The sequence below is a fragment of the Takifugu rubripes genome, chromosome 12 (assembly GCF_901000725.2).
Source record: "Takifugu rubripes chromosome 12, fTakRub1.2, whole genome shotgun sequence".
Taxonomy (NCBI): Eukaryota; Metazoa; Chordata; class Actinopteri; order Tetraodontiformes; family Tetraodontidae; genus Takifugu; species Takifugu rubripes.
The window spans coordinates 7384783-7404372 of record NC_042296.1 but is presented as its reverse complement, the minus strand read 5'-3'; the positions used below and the strand labels follow the sequence as shown (position 1 = coordinate 7404372).

Here is a 19590-nt window from a genome sequence, read left to right as displayed (position 1 = left end):
TCCAAATAATATAGAGCGAAAAATTATATATAAATTATATATCTATTATGGGTCAAAATAATGAGATATCACGTCATGGTTTTCCAATATAAAGCGAAAACATCTAATTGAGGTTGCCATGGGAATGTAAATCATTTAATTTATAAAGGCTGTCAGACTTTTCGTGTCAGCGTCATTTAAAGTAGCTCCTACAACCGGAAATGGGGTCCAGTAAGGGGCGGGGCCGAGGTGGGAGGTGTCAAAAAAGGTGAACGCGGAAGTAAATAAAATACAGTAGAAGAAGCTTCAGAAGGTGGAGAGATCTGAAGATCTGCAGCTGAAGAACCGACAACCCAAGTGAGTTCAGTTAAAAAGGAAAAAAATCTGTAAAGTTCTACAGCTAAGAATCTATGACCAGGTTATTTGGAAGTTTCTGCCTCGAGTTGCCGCACCTGTCCGGCCCGGATCACTGCTCTTACCGGAGCAGGAAAAATGGAAGTTTTCGTGAAAAAGTAAACGTTAAAAAAATGATCACAAAACATAGAAAATGTGTGTGCTTCGGTGTGTTTTATGCATATTTTGGCTCAAATGCAGATGAGAAAATAGACCCAACCCTGATATAATTATTGAACCAACACTCAACCTCAGACTGGACATTTTCAGCCACACCACCGCTTTTTCCATCCGTCCTCTGTCTCCGTCCATCTTCTGTCCCTCCAGAGTCTGGCCATGGCGCTGTGTGATGGCCTGTCCCACTGTAAACTGGCTCTGGCCTTCGCTGTGTTGATGGACGTGGTTGGAGGAACCGCCCTGCTCATGGGGGTCTTCGCTCCACTGGAGATCAAAGGGCAGGACTTCGGAGACTTACTGGTCTACACTGGTATGAAATCACTGATGCATTGTGGGATGTCGGTCGTCGAGGATAGATTTGGTCCCGTTCTTGGTTTCTGTGGGTGACCTGACCCGTCCGTCCTCCACAGGGGCTCTGCTGGTGCTGGCGTCTCTGGCTGGATGGGTGCTGTGGTACAGCGGGAACATCGAAGGTCTCACGTCCAGGAAGGAGCTGGGACACATCGGCAGCGCCGTCGACAGGCTGGCCCGCAACATCAGCCGCAAGATGCGCACGTACAGGGGCCAGTACTGATCCAACGGGAGGACGTCCTGATTTTTTACTTTTGTCAGTATTAACAGGAGTTACTTTCCAGCATTTCAGAAACGCCAAACGTCCTTTTGACAGGTTTTATTTTTATACCTCAGGTCTTGTTGAATTTCAGTGTCTTTTTTCACAAATAAAAACAAATTCATAAAATGTGTTTTTAGTGTAATAGACTTTTATTTATTTTAAACATTCATCGTGGAAGTTTTCTACCCTCCGTTGACAGAAATTAAATGAAACGATCAGACATAAATTCTTTTAATGCTTTTTGTTGATTTGGATGTATCTCAGCACGATTGGTCACAAAAATGTTCATGCTTAACCTTAAGTTGTTCTTTTTATTCCTCTTTCAGAAGCAGAACACAAGAACAATGATCATTTAAAAATAAAGTAATTGCACCAAATTGGACCACAGCTGTCTTTAGAGGTCCCTTATCTTTGCGTTTAGAAAGTGTCTGACCATTTTAAAGGATCGCCAGCCACACCTGCAGGTCCACAGTGCTGGTTTTGCGTGAAGAGGTCCAGGTCCTTGCTGCTGTCCGGTGTCCAACCATGAAGCATCACCGCCGCAGCCTCCATGATGGAACTTTCCCCACCGCGACACAACCGGAGGCTCCATAGTTCCTGTCTCTTCTGCCTGCTTTGCATTGAAGCCAAATCCTCCCGTGATTCTCTGGCTCCTTCTGTTCCTTTATCTTAATCTCTCATTATGATGTGAAGATTCCCCCGAAAGGAACCCCGTCTTAATCAGGCCGTAGGTGAGAGGCCAGGTTGGGACAGGTAAAGGTTTGTCTTCTCAAGAGCCAATAAGACAAAATATCCTAATCCATAAGTCTTGGCTCCGGCCAGTTGCCTGGAAGAGAACCCTTTCATTCCTGGAAGAAGATGCGAGTGATAGTTTAACAACCAGGATCAACAAAATCACTTTATAATTTGACTAAAACTTCTTCTTCTTTGGTGCAAGTCGTTGCAACCAATCTGCACCAGCGAGACCCACCGGCCCTGTTGGTAGGTTCCAGTAACTAAGTTCTGAAATGATTTGATGTTTGTTTGAAGTTGGACTGCAATCAAGCTAAAGAACCCCCAAATAATCCTGATGGTACTGGATTCCCTCCGTTACCTGATAAACGGTCTGTACTTGCAAACTTCATCTTAATTCATTTGTGTTTTGTTGTTTTATGATAGGATGAGTAGAATGTTTATCTGTTAGATGCTAAAATTAATGAGGATAAAAGGTGCCATGGTGAGGACACTTTGATTTTATTAAAACTTATTGATTAATGTTGATGAATCCACTAATATAGACGAACATGTGTCATTAATCTTTGAAAGAAGTTGGATTTGCTATTGAAAAACAATCCCTGCAGGGTTGTTAACTCAGCTAATGAGCCTGCTAAAGCTAAAGGTTGTAGTTTTCGCGTATTTCCTGTATTTTGTTGTGTTTTTGTTTTTTCTTTTAAAATGAAGTCTGACATCAATTTTTTTTAAAAAGGCAACAAGGCGTTTTACTACGGAGCAAATATATAGATCAAATAACTTGCTAGATTCATCTTGTGTTAGCAAGTATTCACAGCAGATCTGCAGCAATTTTAAGGTGACATTGATTTTAAATGTCTGCTGGCACGGATATTTTTAAATCTCTTTGACCAGATGGCAAAATCCAAATCACCTGAAAGGCCGCCGCTGCCAAACATGAGGAAGAGCTGCTAAAGTTAGGCCTCTGCAGTTAAGTAGGATACTTAAGTGCTTTTTGAAATCAAAAGTATCCTCAAAGAGGTTATTGTTGCTGCCTGCCCGGTCTGCAGTCGAGCATTTGGCAGACTCGGAGGGGCGGAGATTGATGGAATATCGTTGTTATGGTGATTATTGATAAATGTCCAATTTAGGACATTTTTATTGAATCGGGAAAAGAAACGGAAATCTAAATGGTTAAAAGGAAACATCAGCTCAGTTAAGTTGAGTCGCTCACATGGATTTAGCCGTAGCTCCGCCTCAGAGAGATTCTATTTAAGTGACTTATCTCAGCCGGTGGAGGCTGATTTCATCTGCTCACAGACAGAACGTGACAGGAGTCCCAGGCAGGTCACACAGGTAAGAAGCAGACATCCTCAAGCCTCAACCCGACCATTAGCCTGCCTTTGATTCCAGGATCTACCTCATGCTGGAGGTTTCAGGGCGTACAGGAAGTGCGGATGTTTGTAAATGTGTTTGTGGTGTTGGTTCCGTCACACCTTTAACACACGTTAAACTCAGTGAGAAAATGTTTGGAGAAGTTCTTGACTCCTCAGGGTCAGATGCAACTCTCTGTGTTGTCTCTGACATTGTTCTTGATTAGTTGTGATTTTTAGTAATTACATTTGGGTCTTAGCCTCAGGGGTTTACGGCCCTTTAAGCCAATTTTCCTCTCCAAGAACCTTGTCTGTGAATATTTGAGGCGACTGTGGTTTTCCACCTGCAGGAACATTGTTGTGAAGGTTCTGCTGCCACTGAGAGGTCACTGGTGAGGGTGGTACCATCCAAAGTTCCAGGTTCCAGCTAAACCTGGAACATGTTTCTCTACATGAGCAGCACAGTTTGCATCGTTCCAGGACTGCAGGCCACAGGACCCTCCAGGGTTCTGCTACAGAGGTTCCTGGATTGAACCCCTTTAAAGCACGATGACTTTTGTAAAGCTGGTAATGATACTAAAGTGTTTAGCATTAGCAGAGTTGCTCAACTATTCATGGTTCCTTTTCATTGTAAAGTCAAAGTTGACAGAATAATGAAGTTTTTCATGTCTGTACTGTAGCCAGATTTGCAGCTAATCAGTGTGCATGTATGGGGTGTCAGCGTGCACTGGCCATGATTAAAACCTTCTCACCTTCTTGTCTTCAGTCAAATTGCAAGTTAGCTGCTTGTTGAGGCGTCATGTCATTGAGTTAAAGGTGTGTTAGCTGCACTATGTTCATAACTGAGCCTTGCCATGAGATCACACACTGGCTTTACAAATGGCTGACAGCCTTAATTAGCTTTCTGAGGATTCTACCTTCTTCACAGCATATGCTTCAGTGACCTGACCTTTCCGCCGTGGCCAGGAGTCGAGACAGCCGCAGTATCGACACTCCAGGAACTAGCTCCTCTCTCTGTCTTTAACGGAGTCATTGCAGCGCAAACATCAGCACCACGCAACAATGGGCAACACCAAGAGTGGCGCCATGTCCAAGGAGATCCTGGAGGAACTGAAAATGAACACCAAGTTCTCTGAGATGGAGCTGGTCCAGTGGTATGAAAATTTTAAAAGGCAGTGTCCATCAGAGCGCATCACCAAGGAGGAGTTTCAGGAGATCTACAGCAAGTTCTTCCCAGACAGCGACGCGCAGACGTATTCCCAACACGTCTTCCGCTCCTTTGACACGAATGCGGACGGCACACTGGATTTCAAAGAGTACATCATCGCTCTCCACATGACGTCGACAGGGAAGACCACCACCATGAAGCTGGAGTGGGCCTTCGGGCTTTTCGACGTGGACAAGAACGGCTACATCATCAAGTCCGAAGTGAAAGAAATTTGCACGGTGAGTTCCGGAGAAAGTTTAGTTGATGGCTGATCGAAACATAAACATCAGCTTCTTCTGCATAGATGGAGAGTTTACACCGTCTGCTCAGATGAGCCTTTTGTTCGTTGCACTTTAAATATTGTGTACTGTTTTATATTGTATTATATCACTCCTCAAAGGAAGTAAACCTTTATTCGTATTTACTCATGTCCTCTGCTCACACGTGCCTTTGGCACCAGCTCAGTCAATAATCGCATCTGTTTTCTTGTCACTAAATTTAGCAACAGGTCTTTAAGTCAGTCCAGCAGAATCACCGGCAGATAAACAGTTTAGGCTGAATTAAAAGCTTAAGCTTCAGAGAGATCTGAGGGCTAATCTCAACCATTTAGGAAACTATGGCAACATTAAACCCAAACAAAATCAAGTATAGATGAGACCTTAAGATTGTCAAACACTGATACCTGAAAGACCCTTTTACTGAAGTTAGGTTTATGGAATCACTAATATTTATAGGTGTTAACAATCTGCTAAATGTAAAGCTCCTCTACATTATCTCCATATGCTGCTTCATATTTTTTAAATGTTAAAACCTGCTTTGTTGTCTGATTTTTATTCCCCACCAGGCGATATTTAGAATGATTCCTAAAGATGAGATTTGGAAACTGCCCTCAGATGAAAACACAGCCGATAAACGAGCTGAAAAACTCTGGAGATTCTTCAAAAAGAGCGAAAAAGGTGAGAAGTTTATTATTTTATAAATGTATGACAACAGCTTTATAACTTCCATTCAGGAGACAGGACAGGACCCCACAAAGCCACAATTAATAAGTCTATTTCCATTTTTTCTTCTGTTTTCTCTCTCCAGATCGGGTGACAGAAAGCGAGTTTATCCAGGGAGTGTTAGCAAACGAAGCTGCCCTCCGTTTGATTCAGTATCAGCCTTTGAAGTGAACCTCCCTCAGAAGATTTTCATCTCTCTCCATCCTCATCATCTGTTGTGATTCTTCACATATGAAAAGGACAAACGTCAGGTTCTTCTACGAGGGCTTTGATCTCTGAGGTTGTGCTTTAAGCAGAAAGGATGTGCTTTGATCTGTGTTTGTCTTTCCGGGAGCAATTCGATATGGAAAAGTCTTGTTTATGTTCACCAATGTGTTCCACCTGTTGGAGTTATCGCTTCTTTTCCTATAGAACGTCAGCAACTTGCTTCTTGTGATCTTTAGGGACAGCTTTTGTTTTTAAAATAAGACTATGACATTGCATGTCGTCCATATTTAGGATGCTTTTATAAATATTTCATAGATGATGACAGAACTCTTCAAGAACAGCTGGATTTACATCTGCAATTATTCACTTTTGGTCAGAATAAAATCACAACTGTGAGTTTTAGCAACTTAAGCCCACATTTTAAAACGTGCTGGTAGCTTTAATCACTTAATTCCAGCGAACAACCTGGCCCGTTAACTCTTATTTATCTGCCGTTCTTGCTCAGCGTTTGTCTGTCTTTTGCTGTAGTTGTCAGACAATGTTCATGTGCAGCAGGATAAGATGTGTTAATCCTGGATTTCTGCTGCAATTTAGAAACAGGATTTTAACCTGTCTGTTGTTCTGTCTGTCATGTTGTCATTAATAAAAAACTGAAAAACCAAATCTGGGACACTTGTGAACTGCTCCTGGTGTGATTACAGGCTGACTGCTCCTCACACACACCTGAATCCAAACTGTTTCTCCTCAACAAAGTTAGTGTGCTGCTACACATGCTTCATCTTGTGATAACAATTTAATTCTTAATCCAAATCAGGCCTTTTTTGATTATAATGAGAGTGGAAAAAACTTATAAAATAATCTTGTTACTACCCTTTTCACCGTTCAACCAGTTATAGAATTACTGTCATCAGTCTGAGCTGTAATTTCACTACTCATTTAGGCAACGACACACAACCCACAGCTCAGGGGACTGCGTTTATTAGCGGATCAACGGGCATTGAGGACACTTTTCCAGGGTAAAGTGAGTTAAAACAGAAGAAACGCTTCAGGGATGAGCAATTCCAGTCCTACAGGGTCAGAGTCAAACTGGCTTCTGTGTCCTACCAGAAACGGCTTTCACCAAGGGAAGTGGAGCCCAGGTGAAAGTATTGTCCCTGCTCGTAGGATAGAAAAACCAGCTTGAAGGTCCTGCCTTGCCCATCCCTGCTCCAGATGGTCCCTGTTGATCCTGATCTGACACAAGACCATAGATTACAGCGTCTGTCTAAACTATTAATATCCTCTCATCAACAAGACCTGCTTTACTTTCCTTCTCCACATCCAGGAAGACGGCTTCATCTTCCTGGTCTAAACCAGCCGTCGGTCTGCCAACGTCTCACCGAAGCACCGACGGACCACATCGGGCCTTCCATATTTGGTGCTTTTCTCTGACTTGTGTAAGGAAAAAGCATTTACACAATCTGTTGTATAATTCAGGCCTTTAATTCACATTTTCAATTACTCGGCATGCAGTAACCCTGACAGGCCAGATGAGCTCCGGACCACCATAGCCTCTCTGTTCCAGCTGACTGGGGAGATTAATGACATAATCTTCTCTTCAGCATCTGTTTTACATCTCAGTGTTGTTGTAATCGGCGATTCTTTTTCATTATTTTGCGGATGAACTTAAACAACATAAATGAATACAGAAATGCGACCGATAATTGTGTTGTCGTGTCGTCTTCATCTTTGTGGGGTTGATCTCTAAGAATCGCAAGTAAAAAAGATGTTTTCTTTAAAAAAAAACGACTTTTGTTCAATGCTGTCAACAAAAATGAAAAGCCCTAGAATCAATAACTTGCTAATATCAAATCTGTCTACAACCATGAAAACAAGTCTAGACAACCATGAAATTGAACATTTGCCACTTTAGGACCTAAAACAAGTGGAAGCCAGTAAACCCACCAGCTTTCATATGATCCTTTTCTGGAGCAGGATTATTAATCTCAATATCACAGGTGTCGTCATAGTTACATTACTTACATTCTAAAACCCTCTTTTTAAGGTATCATTGCAGGACAACACAAACACATTTTTGGTTTTCATTTATTCTTTTTTCTCATCAAGAAGACAACACAACCATACCAAAACCAGATCCAGACCAAGGTTCTGGGCCTAAAACTTTCTGACATTCAAAACCTAGAACCAACCAAAATCTATTTCCACTCTGTGAAGAACTCGGGTCATGGTTCTGCATCTCGGGACCCGGAATGTCTCAAAACAGATTCAGTATAGTTTTATTTTGAAAGGACAGTTAACATCCCAGTTATGGTTGACCCTCTATAAGCTCCGCCCCCAACATACAAGCAAATATGATTCAGAAACTGCTCAAGAAACATGTGAAAGAGGTCAAAACTCTGAAAAATGAAAAGAAAACACAGATGCAAAAGAATCAGTGGAAGCCCAATGGCACCAATGTCCTGGTTCCAGGTCCTGGTCCAGGTACGAAGACACCTTCGGAGGTCCATGTTCTGACAGTCTGAGTTTCTGGGCTTCTGGCAAATATTATCGTCCTTTTTTTGCAGCATTTAGTCCTGAAATTCAAATATATGGTAAGTAAACCAGCCTGCTGATGCAAGGAGCTGCAGCGTTAGACTGGGGTTAGACTTGGCTGTGCTATATTAAACAGGCTGAACCTCCTGGATGAGGAACAGTCATCGGCAGCTGTCTTAATGGAGCGTGACCGGCTTGTTTTCCCTTCAGACACTCAAGTCCTGGATTCAGAGCTACGTCTGGTCACGCGTGCAGCCGATTGTGATGGGATGCTGCTCCTCTGACCTCTCAGCAGAAGGAATCTTCTCGCTCCTCCTGCAGGGTGTAGTCGATCTCCTCCATCTCCCGTTCGCAGTCTTCACATCCTTCAGTGCCGCAACCTTCCACCACAACCACACCGCGATGGTCCACCAGCCGCCCCCCTCCCACTACAGCTCCACCCAGGGTTCCAATCGATCCCAGATCCATTCCCCCAACACCGCCTACTGCAACAGCTGCTCCCACCCCCCCAGCACCCAATCCCGTTACTCCCATCCCAATTCCACCAACTCCCATCCCAATTCCAACTGCTCCAATTCCTCCAACTCCACCAACAAGCAGAGCTCCTCCAGTGGCGCAGGTCAAATGTCCAACTGCTGGTCCCACTCCTCTGGGCCAGAGAGGGTCTATTAGTGCTCCCTGATGGCCCAGCTGAATCAGCTGGTTGACAGAATAAACCCCCTCGCTGCCGGCTTGGACCACCTCCTCGTAGGAGGGGGCACGGGCGGCAGCGCGGGCCTCCTCCATCCTCACCCTGGCCCTGTGCTTCATCTCAATGATGGTCTTGGTGTAGGAGTTGAGTGTGGCCACGGCGGCCGCCATGCAGCAGCTGAAGGACAGCCAGGCCATGCTGGTGAGCAGAGAGGAGACGTCCCTTTACTCCGTCATGAATCACCACAGCCAAAATCTGGGTGTTTGGAGGAGTTAAAGTGGAACTAACTTACGCAAAAGACCATCCGTAGTCCCACGTCTGAGGCCTCCAGTCTTTGGGGCCGATGCTGACAGTCATCTGAAAGACCGTGGTGTACATCATGTGGGCCACCATTCCCATCAGACCTTGGGAGAGAGACACATTTTAATTGAGACAATGCTGAGATAAAGCAGGAAGTAAAAGAGCAAATGTCACTTCAGTCCACGAGTACTGATGACAGCTGAATGAGTTACTGATGTATCAAAATCAAAGGGAGTCCCTTCTGCAGCTCCCCCTCCCCCAGGGGTCCTCAGGTGTCCCCCAGGCCCACCTGAGAGGACGGTGCACATGGCGGCGAAGGCGTTTATCTTGAGTGCATTCATCTCCCTCTTGGCGCACAGGCAGATGGCTTCTACCCACATGAGGAGGAAACCCATGGCCAGGAGTCCGATGTACATGAACTCACTGATCACAGAGAGCCACAGAACACCTGAAAGAGAACAAGAGAAGAGCTTTGATGGTGCCACAGGTCTGCATTCCATTTGTTTTCTGCTGTGGTTTGTCTCTCGCTTACCTTGTGTCTCTCCAGGCGTCAGCTCAATGAAGCTACGACACTTTTCTTCCTGATCGTTACCTAAAACAACAAACCACGACAATTATTCCCACTTTGATGTTATTACTAACATCCCCCCCCCCCATCTGATTGGATTCCTCCACTTTTAGATGAAAGTGGTGCGCGGAAACAGTTCCCCAGTAAATACGCATGTATATCTATACTTCACTCGACTTCACAGACAGCCTCTGACTCTAGAAAGCTGTAATCTCCTGCAAATCAATGCTGAGAACAGACTTTTTTAATCACCATAAATCCTGAAACATCTCAAACAAAGCTGTTCTAAGCTCCGCGCTTCACCTTCCTCCCCTACAGCTGAATGGAGCTACGCCTCTTTGTCCTCTGTGGTTGCTGGATTTCAGCCTTTTTTTCATTTGTCCCTTTGACAAAATCACTACATAATTACGGAGATCAAACGGTCGTCAGACCTTCATTGTGCTTCTCGCATGAGAGCCAGAAGCCGGTGTGGAAGTAGCGCAGCATGTACTTGTCCTCGCCCGTCTCCCAGATGTACTGGACTGCGTTAGCCAACTGTTTTCTCCTTATCCTGGCCAGCTCCTCTTTCTGCATCGGGGACAGCGTCACGTTGGAGCCCGAGCTCTTAGGATCCGGGGTGGGGGCCTCTGGGCGGTAGAACACACAAAAACGTCAGTTTACACCAGAAGTATGACGAAATACCTCCCCGAGAGGCTGATCTAGGCAGAAGCTTCCAAAACAGCTGCATTAATTTTTTGTGAACCTGTACCGACTGTGGCGTTCCCACCGCTAAAGGCTAATGTTGCTAACAGGAGTTGTGCTTTGCTGGACTCCACTGATTGAGAACTGTGTTTATTCCCAGCCTCACCTGTGGTGTATGGCTGACTGTTGTTCTGGCCGCAGTTCTTCATCTTGACGGGGGACAGACACAGAGGCTTCACCACCTTGTGTGTCCCTTCACACCAGTACGAGGTGCAGAACGCTAACACGGACAGGGTGAGGGCCAGCGAGGTGAGGGACAGGGACAGCAGGGAGCGGTTACGTCTGGACATTTTCTCCAGCATGGCTGCTCCTCCGCTCACATGAACCCGGCTGGAAACAGGTGAAACCACTTAGGCCTGAGCAGGAGGTTGGACCAGGAAGGCCTCTAAGGCAACAGAGCCCAAAGGCCAATCAGAATGAGGATCAGACCAGTAGGATAACGTGACACAAGTCCAGACGGACCCGCATGGAGTGGCTATGGTAGGTCGTGGTGGCGATAGAGGCTGACGCATGGACGATGGTGGAGCGGTGAAAAGAGGGAAAGCTGGGATTAGACATGTGGAACAAAGGTCAGAAGGGAATCTGACAAAAGGATGGTGAGATGGGCGGGTTTGAGGGAGGAGAGCTGATGACTGCGCGTCTTTATTGATGTTTAATCACTTCCAGAGAGTAAGACAGCAGACAGATGTGCAGGCCAGAGGTTGCAGCACAAACTCCAACTCTTCAGACTCGTCTCAGATTGGGAATGGCGAGTTTTCCTTCTCGCTGACCTCACAGCCGTCACTGATTCCCGACTCCATCCATTTCTTCTGACCGAGCCTCCACTCAAATCCATGACATCATGGCGTCTGTGTCTGCCGCTCCCGGATGAAGATAAGCATTTAAATCTTATCCTGCAGATTGTGAAACTCATCAGTGGTGCTCGGGGTACGTCCCATTCCTCAACCTGTTCCTCCTACATCTCCCCAAGGGATTGAGTTGGAGAAAGTGATTAGTCCTTTCCCTCAGGCGTACCTCCGGGCCTGTTAATCTGCACTAAGCCTGCAGCGTTAGGTGGATGAGTTTAACACCGGTTGACTTGTTTCGTTGCCGTGTGGACGACCTCCTAAATATAAAGAGGAGAGAACGCTGGGTCAATCCTCATTATGTGTTCTGTTCATCATTTTCTTTCCAATAAACCCACAAAAGGAACATATAATAAAATACAAACATTCAAGTAGATTTGTGAGTGAGAATTTTCCTCAGAGGCCAGCGGAGCTTCGTTTGTGTTTGAGACCAGTGCCTGGTGGCTGGTTGCAGTACTACAACAAGCTCCTCCTCCTAAAGATCTCTGCTGTTCATAGTGTCATTTAACCTCAAGTGTTTGAGTTTAAAGAAGCATTTGCGATACAAATACGGGACGAGACGTTACCATTGACAGCTAAGTGCTCTAGTTCCTGGCCCCAGTCATGCTAGAGTCAGAGTCAACAAAGAGTCGGCCACCAGGGGGCAGCCATGGGTTTTTTCCTGACATTTCTTACATTATTTAGAATTGTGAAAGTGATCCAGTCACAATTTACAGAATATTTGTACCATAGACCAAGATGGAAACAAAGTTAGATTTTTAAAAGTGAAGATAAAAAAGTTCCCTGGCCAAACTTGCTCCATTCCACGAGAGTTTACTCAAAACACAGCTGTGTTTTTAGGAGACTCAGATATTTTCATCCATCATCCTCATTTAAAGTCATTCAGATGTTTCATTTTCGGTTTATTCTTCTGTCTCGTCTCATCAGCTGAACTCTTCTCGCGAATGATGTAAAAAAATAATTAAAACAATTAAGCAGTAGTTCTACTCACCACGACTGGGGTTCCAGCGGAGGCTCCTCACACAGATTCACATTCCTCTGCTCTTCTTCATCACTCTCTCTTCTTTAGTCTTTAGTGGAGTTTCCATCAGGAACCCACCCAGATTTCCCTCTAATCCCCACAAGCCCATCTGTTACTTTCCCTCCCTTTGGTCACTATACTGCCTCAATTGGTTTGGCTCTCCGCCTCTTTTCTTCATCTCTTCTTTCCTTGCGGGTGACCCCTCAGACCTTTGCTCCTATAGTGATTAGTACAGCAGGGACGTATACGACAGCATCAATCGGCATCATAGCCCAAACTTCTTAACCGAACAGCTGGAGAATGCTCACAGCTGTGGACTCTCATTACTTTGGTCTAAAGTGGAGGAATGAACATTTGAATAGGTCCCACACAGTCTCTGCTACTCCGACAGTGACTCCTCCCCCCGTCCTGGCTTGATGCAGAAGATAGACGGATGGAGGGACAGACGGAGGGACGGAGGGACGGACGGACGGATGGACGGATGGATGCATGCCACCTGCTAGGTCATAGATCATAAGCTGATTTGTTGCTCATTAATCAACTTTGATTGGCTTTGATTCATTACACCTGGACAGATGAGGGCACAGGTAAGGGGCGTGGCTAAAATGATCAGCAAAGGTGCAGATGTGTATCTCTATTTTGAGAGGTCTTCTCGGATCAGATCATGCTTTTACTCTGAAGCTTTTGCTTGTTCAGTCCAAACTTCAGCTGATATGTCCAGAGGTGACCAGAGGACTCTGTCCCGATGTTGATTAACATCCAAATCCTGGATGTGTCTCTTTCCTTTTTTAGACATTAAGCTGCTTCTTAATGGATGAATGGGGCAATTAGCCTCAGCAGGCCTCTCTTTTAATCAACAAATTCAGCCAGGACCCTGCTGAACCCAGTCCCATAAATAAAACCATTAAAGGCTGAGACAATTAAAACCCAAGAAGAGCGATATGTTCAGAGACAAGCAGACCTCCTGGAAAAGGTCTGAACTGAGAAAAATATTTAAGATGAGCAACATTGGAGAGAAGAAAGTAAATATTTAAGACTAGAAGCTAAAAAATAAAGAGTCTAAGCTGGTAAGTTGTTTTTCAGAGGTTTATGTAAAACAGTGTTACCTTTTGAAATTGAAAATGTAAAATATGAAGGTTTGTCACGGGTTTAAGTGAAGATGCTTTCTGAATTTATGCCTTAGCTGAAGGTTGGGAACGGAAATGAGTCCAAGTTGTGTTTGACGACCTCTAGTGGCGACAGTCGAATCAGTCGTTGTGAGACAACAAAATAAAAAGAGGAAAAGAATCTGACTCATTGTAATATTTAATTTTCCCAATGTACTTCATACTGTCACAGTTTACAACACAGCATTAAATACACAGCAAAGTAACTCCATTTCATACAAAATCAAATGAGAAGAGAGAATTCTGATGTTGAAAAAGGTTCCACTGGTGTCTCACTGCTGCTGTCCGAGCTGTCTGTACATTAAGAGAGTCACCTGACTTCCCCACGCACCAAACTGATGACAGGCATGAACACAAGCAGAGGCGAGGATCCTCCCAGCATGCACGTCAATGCTAGCTGATAGCCACATGCTATCATTTCCTGTCTGATGCCTGGAGGTGAAAAGAATCCTGACGATTACCGATCTAACATGGATGAAGAAGCCACCGGCGGTTACTGAACTGATTGATAATGTAGCGTTCAGTTGCTCAAGCATGACATCACCCCAGATCAATGACGTAGTTACCAGATTTGGCTCGTTTCTGCACCAATAAATAATCAGGCAATCAATAAATAGAGCAATAAATAACTACTGTTATACTCTGACTCTCAGTATAAGTCAAGGTTCATCTGTGATTACGTCCAGTATTTACATCAACACAATACACACACACACGCACACACGCACACACACACACACACACACACACACACGCTCTGCCTACAACACAAGCATGCACACATGAGAGGCTACAGTCGAACAAAACGGGTTTCTTCCTGTCTCATGTACAACCGAGGAAGAAAATGATTCAGATGCTTCGGTAACATCAGCAGAAGCATCCGTGTTCCTCCCCTTATGCAGGATATACTTGGCTCCTTCAATAACGTGGAGCTTTTTTGGGTTTTCTATGTTAAATTCTATGTTGGCTTGGAGGTATGAGGGAAGCTTGACGCTAAAGCATCGAAATAGTGCGATTACCAGTAAATATGTGACATTTTCAGCTGTCACAACAGGAGCGGATTGTTGTTTTCGCCACCTGAGAGTTTGTGTGGGTGGAAGAGAGCTCCACCTTCTCACCAGCCTGGTCCATCCCTGTTCTCACTACTGGAGGCTTTAGCAAAGGAACCCAACACCTCTGCCCCATCTAAGGGGCCCCCTCCCACAGACGCACAGGTCCAAGCTATGGAGGAGCCATTGCTGGGGTTAATGATGCAGAGGAACTTAAAGGGAAACTGGATGTTGAGGGAGGTCTACAGAGGTGGGGAGCTGGTGTTCTGCCTGAAATTTGGCAGAGCTGAGGAAAATGAGATCAAAGAGAAACACATCAAACCAGAGAGGAGAGCAAGAAGCTTCAGTTTCTGGTTTACACACTAATACAGTATAGATCAATCATCCTCTCTCTTTCTCTCTCTCTCTCTCTCTCACACACAGACACACACAATGTCTACTCACTACACTAAGACCATGTGAGGGGACGATTCAGGCAGAACACAGAATCACAATAAGCTTTCCCATCAAACAGCTTGTAGTGGATCAAACCCAATTTTCAGCAGCCAGTTACGGATTTTTAATGTCTCTGTCATTTTCCAGGCTTCGAATTCGATCTGTGCATCCGTTTGAGCCAGGCACAGCAAAAACACAGGAACTCCATGTAAATCTGTTGTCAGAAAGAGTGCAGCGCTGGTTCCGTCCCTACTGGTGGCTCGTGTTTGGGCACTCGGTGTAAGAAGAAAACAGAACATCCAAGTCACAGAGCCCAGAAACAAACCAGTCTTTCCGTTTCTCCTCCTGCCACAACGCCACCGAGGTCCCCTTCTGCTCTAAAAGGTGTTTCCTGTTGAGGCCGACCAGGAAGTAAAGACGGGCAAAAGGTCAGTGTTTGATGATGGAAACATGTTGGACACCTGCAGATGGATGGATGGAGCTGTGGGAGCAAACACAAACTTACCTGTCTCATCATTAGCAGTGCTGCTTAGCGATCCCCAAGGATCATCTTTTTTTGAACCGTCGCCAAAAGGATCACTGGATGCGGAGGAGTCGGCGGGTGGTGCAGGTGAACCCCAGGCGTCACCTGTGTTCACTGGCACTGCAGCTACACAAAAATGCAACATGGTTTTTAACGTTTTGAGCTTCCTTCAGCATTCAAATAAAGAATCCGTAAACTGAATTAACTGGCTCTTACCTGAGGATCCCCAAGGATCACTGTCTGGTTTGGATCCATCGCCAAAACCAAGAGTGCTCTCAACGGGTGAGGAGATGGTTGCCCCGTCCCCCCAGGGATCTGATCCAGTGGCAGGAGGAGAGCTAGTAGGAGCTCCCCATGCATCTGAACTGTCCTGAGGTGATGTCAAGGGAGGGGCATTGAAAGGATCGAGTGTATCATCTTTTGGTGCTGCTTCTTCTTTCAGTGGTGACGCCTCAATGAACGGGTCTTTAGCAGATGTAGGTGCTGCAAATGGGTCTTTAGGAGAAGCTGGTGATGGCTCAATTAGGGGATCCTCTAGAGGGTTTTTAAATTGGTCATCTTTAGGAGCATTAAATGGATCATCTTTAGGGGCATTGAATGGATCATCTTTAGGAGCATTGAATGGATCATCTTTAGGGGCATTGAATGGATCATCTTTAGGGGCATTGAATGGATCATCTTTAGGGGCATTGAACGGATCATCTTTAGGGGCATTGAACGGATCATCTTTAGGGGCATTGAACGGATCATCTTTAGGGGCTTTGAATGGATCATCTTTAGGGGCACTGAATGGATCATCTTTAGGGGCCTTGAATGGATCATCTTTAGGGGCATTGAATGGATCATCTTTAGGGGCATTGAATGGATCATCTTTAGGGGTCTTGAATGGATCATCTTTAGGGGCATTGAATGGATCATCTTTAGGGGCATTGAATGGATCATCTTTAGGGGCTTTGAATGGATCATCTTTAGGGGTCTTAAATGGATCATCTTTTGGGGCATTGAATGGATCATCTTTAGGGGCATTGAATGGATCATCTTTAGGGGCATTGAATGGATCATCTTTAGGGGCATTGAATGGATCATCTTTAGGGGTCTTGAATGGATCATCTTTAGGGGTTTTGAATGGATCATCTTTTGGAGCATTGAATGGATCATCCTTAGGGGCATTGAATGGATCATCTTTAGGGGCATTGAATGGATCATCTTTAGGGGCATTGAATGGATCATCTTTAGGGGCATTGAATGGATCATCTTTTGGTCTGTTAAATGGATCTTCAGTTTTACTGGGTGCACTGAAGGCATCGGAAGAATCTTTTGGAACATTGAAAGGATCGTCTTTTGTTTTACTGAATGGATCTTGTTGGTCTGCTGGTGCCATAAAGGCATCTTCTGCGTTCTTTGGTGTGACAAATGGCTCTTCGGTTTTTGGTGATTCAAAGGAATCGTCATCAGATTTCGATCCAGAGGGGCCACCGGCGGCGGCCTCAGCAGACGTGTCAGCTGGTCCCGAGGGACCAGCGGCCTCTTCTGCTTTAACAGGAACGCCCCATGCGTCTAATTCCACCTCCTCCTCGGCTCCCCACGTGCCCCCTTTGGCATCATTGGCTTTACCTGCATCCTCCCATTTCAGCTCATCTTCACTCAAGTTAGCCTAAAAGTTGAGATCAGCCCCAAAAGAAATAACTTTAAATGACAAATGAATTACAATGACTGTAAATTACAGGGAGCTTCACAGTCTGCAGCGTCCCCCCAAGATGGTGCGAGATTTCTGTCTTGGTGCTGGTACACTTACCCTCCGCTCAACTTCTTTCTTCTCAGCTTCCTGTTTGAGACGCTCCTCTTTGCGGGCGGCAAAGGAGGCAGTCAAGTCAGCCACTGAGGGTATGTTGTCCAAAGATGGAAGTCCCGTTGCCCCAGCAACGTAGCACGGCCTATACGTAAGGTCCTTGATGGTGTCTTCAGATGCGGCTGGTTTAAACAGAAATGTTTAAATGAATCAAAGCTAACGGTGACACCAGCAGGAGGACACAAAGACTGACCTCCAGAGCTTTTAGAAGTCTTCTCTCTGGTCTTTACTGCAAACGCCCTCTCCTCCTTTAGTTTTTCATCATCCTCCATAAGGACCAGGACAACCTTGGCCTTGTCCCTCACATTCCCACCCTGGGAATTATTTATTTAAATCAGACACCATGCAAAACATGTCTGAGGATTTTGGTCCAATCTAATGGGCACGAATGGCATCACCTGATCTTTGCCGTCCTTCTCTACAAAGCGATATTCGGTGAGCGCTTTGACAATGTAGATGTTGTCTTTCATTTTCAGAAGCACACGATCGTCTCCCGTCTTCAACAGGTACTCCAGCAGTGTCAGAGACTGGCAGGAAGAGGAGGAGGGTTCAGGTAAAACCCAAATAAAACATCACTCAGACGTTAAAGTGGCTGAACACACACTGACACTCAAGTTAGACTGTTACAGCTACCTTGTGGATGTGTCTCCAGTTCCTGTCATCCTTCAGGCGCTTCCAGAGCATAGTCATGATCTCATTGCAGGCCACCACATTGTAGGTCAGATCAGAGATGTCGGCCATCTGAGAGCTGGAAGGTCCCCATGGGTCATTAGATGTTGCTTCTCTCACCTGCAATGGAACCACTAGTTAGTAATAAAGACAAAAACTTGTAATGGTATTTTCCTTTGAAATATTCTATCATTTCCATTATACCTATATAGGAAAACAATACTTTCTTTTCCTGAATTTAAAATATACTAGAATTTCAGAAAATTGTTGCTGTGATTTTGGAAGCTTTTGTGTGAGGTGAAAATTGCTTTTAATTGAATGTACTAGCAACAGGATCAACAGATATTTTAAAAGAAAAGAGGTGAGGCACAATAATATTTATTAGGTGACATTCAAACATCTAAATCTAAAGCAGTTGTTGAAGCTGCTGCTCTGGAGGATGGAAAGGGTCCATTTTCTGTTGCCTGTCTCTCTCCTTCCTCAGCTTGAGTCTGTCCGGCGTTTAGAAGCAAAAGTAAAAATAACCGGTCTGAAGGTGGGAAGGACGAGGGAATGTCCTCTGGCAGTGTTCCTACCTTGACCTCAGCCTCAGAGTAGTTCTGGACCAGGTTCTTCAGCTGTCGACGGAGCATCGAGGGCGTCATGTTGACAGGAGGGGAGGTGGGAAAACCACCACAACCTTGAATAAATAAAACACCAACGTGATCTAGGATCCACCAGTCACTGCATGTGATCACCACTGCTGTACAGCATTTAATAATGTACAATAATCTACACTGATCTAAACTAGCAGTCCTGTCCTGCACAGATGCTTCAGATAGTCAAATGGAGAGAACATCCTCCAACCGTAGGAGTAGGAAGAACCACCAGACAACACAGACACAGAAGACAAAAACAGTAACATAATAATGTGTCATTGGAGTCATAATCACTGCGACAAACACATATCCCCAGGCTAAGGTTAGCATTCTGGCTAAGCTAATCCAAGCGACATAGAGGTGTCATCTTGGAGACGTCATAAATAAATACGCGTTACAATCTTGTATACGGAACTGGGTAGTTAGACTGAGCATTATTTGAGTAAATCGACGGGATGGGGATGAAAAAATCCGTCACGACACAAACGTCGCGTATTTCAGGACCTCGGACAGAGACTAAAGGCGACTCTCCGCCGTCAATACGGGCCGAGCGATGCAAAAGTCACCGGACGGTCCTGACTTCAGCGGTGGAATGCGGCTTATGTTCATAGCCAGCGATTTGCAGGAAATAAAATCAATTGTTCGTGGTACTTTGCACTCAAAAACTATACATACGTGTAGCAGGGAAAAAACACTTACCCTCTTTAAATCCCAGAAATCTGCCGAGCCGACGACAGGACGTGATGGCTTCCGCTTCCGCTTCAGCACCTCAGAGGCCCCGCCCACTGTCAGGATCGTTTATTTGTTAATTAATTTTATTTCAGCAAAGCTGCAGGATTAGAAAAAGAAAACAAAAACAGCACTAACAGTTTTAACGTAAAATATATGTTTTTAAGTGTGATTAT

The 19590-nt window shown here is 44.9% G+C and overlaps 4 protein-coding genes across 12 annotated transcripts; 2 read left to right on the top strand and 2 right to left on the bottom strand.

The window, feature by feature from the left end:
- Window positions 1-176: 176 nt before the first annotated feature.
- tmem238a (transmembrane protein 238a) lies at window positions 177-1292 on the top strand. The gene is made up of 3 exons (XM_003969097.3): window positions 177-336; window positions 700-859; window positions 960-1292. Exons 2-3 carry the CDS (start codon window positions 709-711, stop codon window positions 1121-1123), a joined length of 315 nt encoding a protein of 104 aa, XP_003969146.1. The 5' UTR covers window positions 177-336; window positions 700-708; the 3' UTR covers window positions 1124-1292.
- Window positions 1293-1563: 271 nt separating this feature from the next.
- LOC101068478 (recoverin-like) lies at window positions 1564-6308 on the top strand. Of its 5 annotated transcripts, none has more exons than XM_029844988.1 (6): window positions 3193-3226; window positions 3594-3801; window positions 4010-4059; window positions 4172-4689; window positions 5295-5406; window positions 5537-6308. In XM_029844988.1, exons 4-6 carry the CDS (start codon window positions 4306-4308, stop codon window positions 5620-5622), a joined length of 582 nt encoding a protein of 193 aa, XP_029700848.1. In that variant the 5' UTR covers window positions 3193-3226; window positions 3594-3801; window positions 4010-4059; window positions 4172-4305; the 3' UTR covers window positions 5623-6308. The 5 variants fall into 5 exon arrangements, with proteins under 5 accessions (XP_011607446.2, XP_003969111.2, XP_029700848.1 ...); XM_029844987.1 differs by having other exon boundaries at window positions 3594-3810; XM_029844989.1 differs by lacking the exon at window positions 4010-4059 and having other exon boundaries at window positions 3594-3810.
- Window positions 6309-7121: 813 nt separating this feature from the next.
- LOC101076817 (germ cell-specific gene 1-like protein) lies at window positions 7122-12765 on the bottom strand. The gene is made up of 7 exons (XM_029844982.1): window positions 12327-12765; window positions 10597-11595; window positions 10181-10375; window positions 9714-9773; window positions 9471-9629; window positions 9174-9285; window positions 7122-9079 (listed from the first exon to the last, which is right to left on the bottom strand). The coding sequence occupies exons 2-7, from the start codon at window positions 10790-10792 to the stop codon at window positions 8479-8481; spliced, it is 1323 nt and encodes a 440-aa protein (XP_029700842.1). The 5' UTR covers window positions 10793-11595; window positions 12327-12765; the 3' UTR covers window positions 7122-8478.
- An 878-nt stretch (window positions 12766-13643) lies between these two features.
- Window positions 13644-19470, bottom strand: LOC105417169 (epsin-1-like). Of its 5 annotated transcripts, none has more exons than XM_029844979.1 (10): window positions 19385-19470; window positions 18623-18726; window positions 18012-18167; window positions 17777-17905; window positions 17572-17692; window positions 17325-17500; window positions 16023-17183; window positions 15746-15992; window positions 15512-15655; window positions 13644-15397 (listed from the first exon to the last, which is right to left on the bottom strand). In XM_029844979.1, exons 2-10 carry the CDS (start codon window positions 18689-18691, stop codon window positions 15384-15386), a joined length of 2217 nt encoding a protein of 738 aa, XP_029700839.1. In that variant the 5' UTR covers window positions 18692-18726; window positions 19385-19470; the 3' UTR covers window positions 13644-15383. The 5 variants fall into 5 exon arrangements, with proteins under 5 accessions (XP_029700839.1, XP_029700840.1, XP_029700841.1 ...); XM_029844980.1 differs by having other exon boundaries at window positions 15746-16207; window positions 16760-17183; XM_029844981.1 differs by having other exon boundaries at window positions 15746-16207; window positions 16784-17183.
- Window positions 19471-19590: the final 120 nt, after the last annotated feature.

Excerpts from the sequence above, each read along its gene's own strand:
- tmem238a (XM_003969097.3), top strand. The coding sequence starts at position 709 with ATGGCGCTGTGTGATGGCCTGTCCCACTGTAAACTGGCTCTGGCCTTC. Across the intron at positions 860-959 it reads AGACTTACTGGTCTACACTG|GGGCTCTGCTGGTGCTGGCG; the intron begins GTATGAAATCAC and ends CGTCCTCCACAG.
- LOC101068478 (XM_011609144.2), top strand. The coding sequence starts at position 4,306 with ATGGGCAACACCAAGAGTGGCGCCATGTCCAAGGAGATCCTGGAGGAA. Across the intron at positions 4,690-5,294 it reads AAGTGAAAGAAATTTGCACG|GCGATATTTAGAATGATTCC; the intron begins GTGAGTTCCGGA and ends ATTCCCCACCAG. Across the intron at positions 5,407-5,536 it reads CTTCAAAAAGAGCGAAAAAG|ATCGGGTGACAGAAAGCGAG; the intron begins GTGAGAAGTTTA and ends TTCTCTCTCCAG.
- LOC101076817 (XM_029844982.1), bottom strand. The coding sequence starts at position 10,792 with ATGCTGGAGAAAATGTCCAGACGTAACCGCTCCCTGCTGTCCCTGTCC. Across the intron at positions 9,774-10,180 it reads ATGCGAGAAGCACAATGAAG|GTAACGATCAGGAAGAAAAG; the intron begins GTCTGACGACCG and ends TTGTTGTTTTAG. Across the intron at positions 9,286-9,470 it reads CATGTGCACCGTCCTCTCAG|GTCTGATGGGAATGGTGGCC; the intron begins GTGGGCCTGGGG and ends CTCTCTCCCAAG.
- LOC105417169 (XM_011609209.2), bottom strand. The coding sequence starts at position 18,691 with ATGACGCCCTCGATGCTCCGTCGACAGCTGAAGAACCTGGTCCAGAAC. Across the intron at positions 18,168-18,622 it reads ACTCTGAGGCTGAGGTCAAG|GTGAGAGAAGCAACATCTAA; the intron begins GTAGGAACACTG and ends GTTCCATTGCAG. Across the intron at positions 17,906-18,011 it reads ACTGGAGACACATCCACAAG|TCTCTGACACTGCTGGAGTA; the intron begins GTAGCTGTAACA and ends TCTTCCTGCCAG.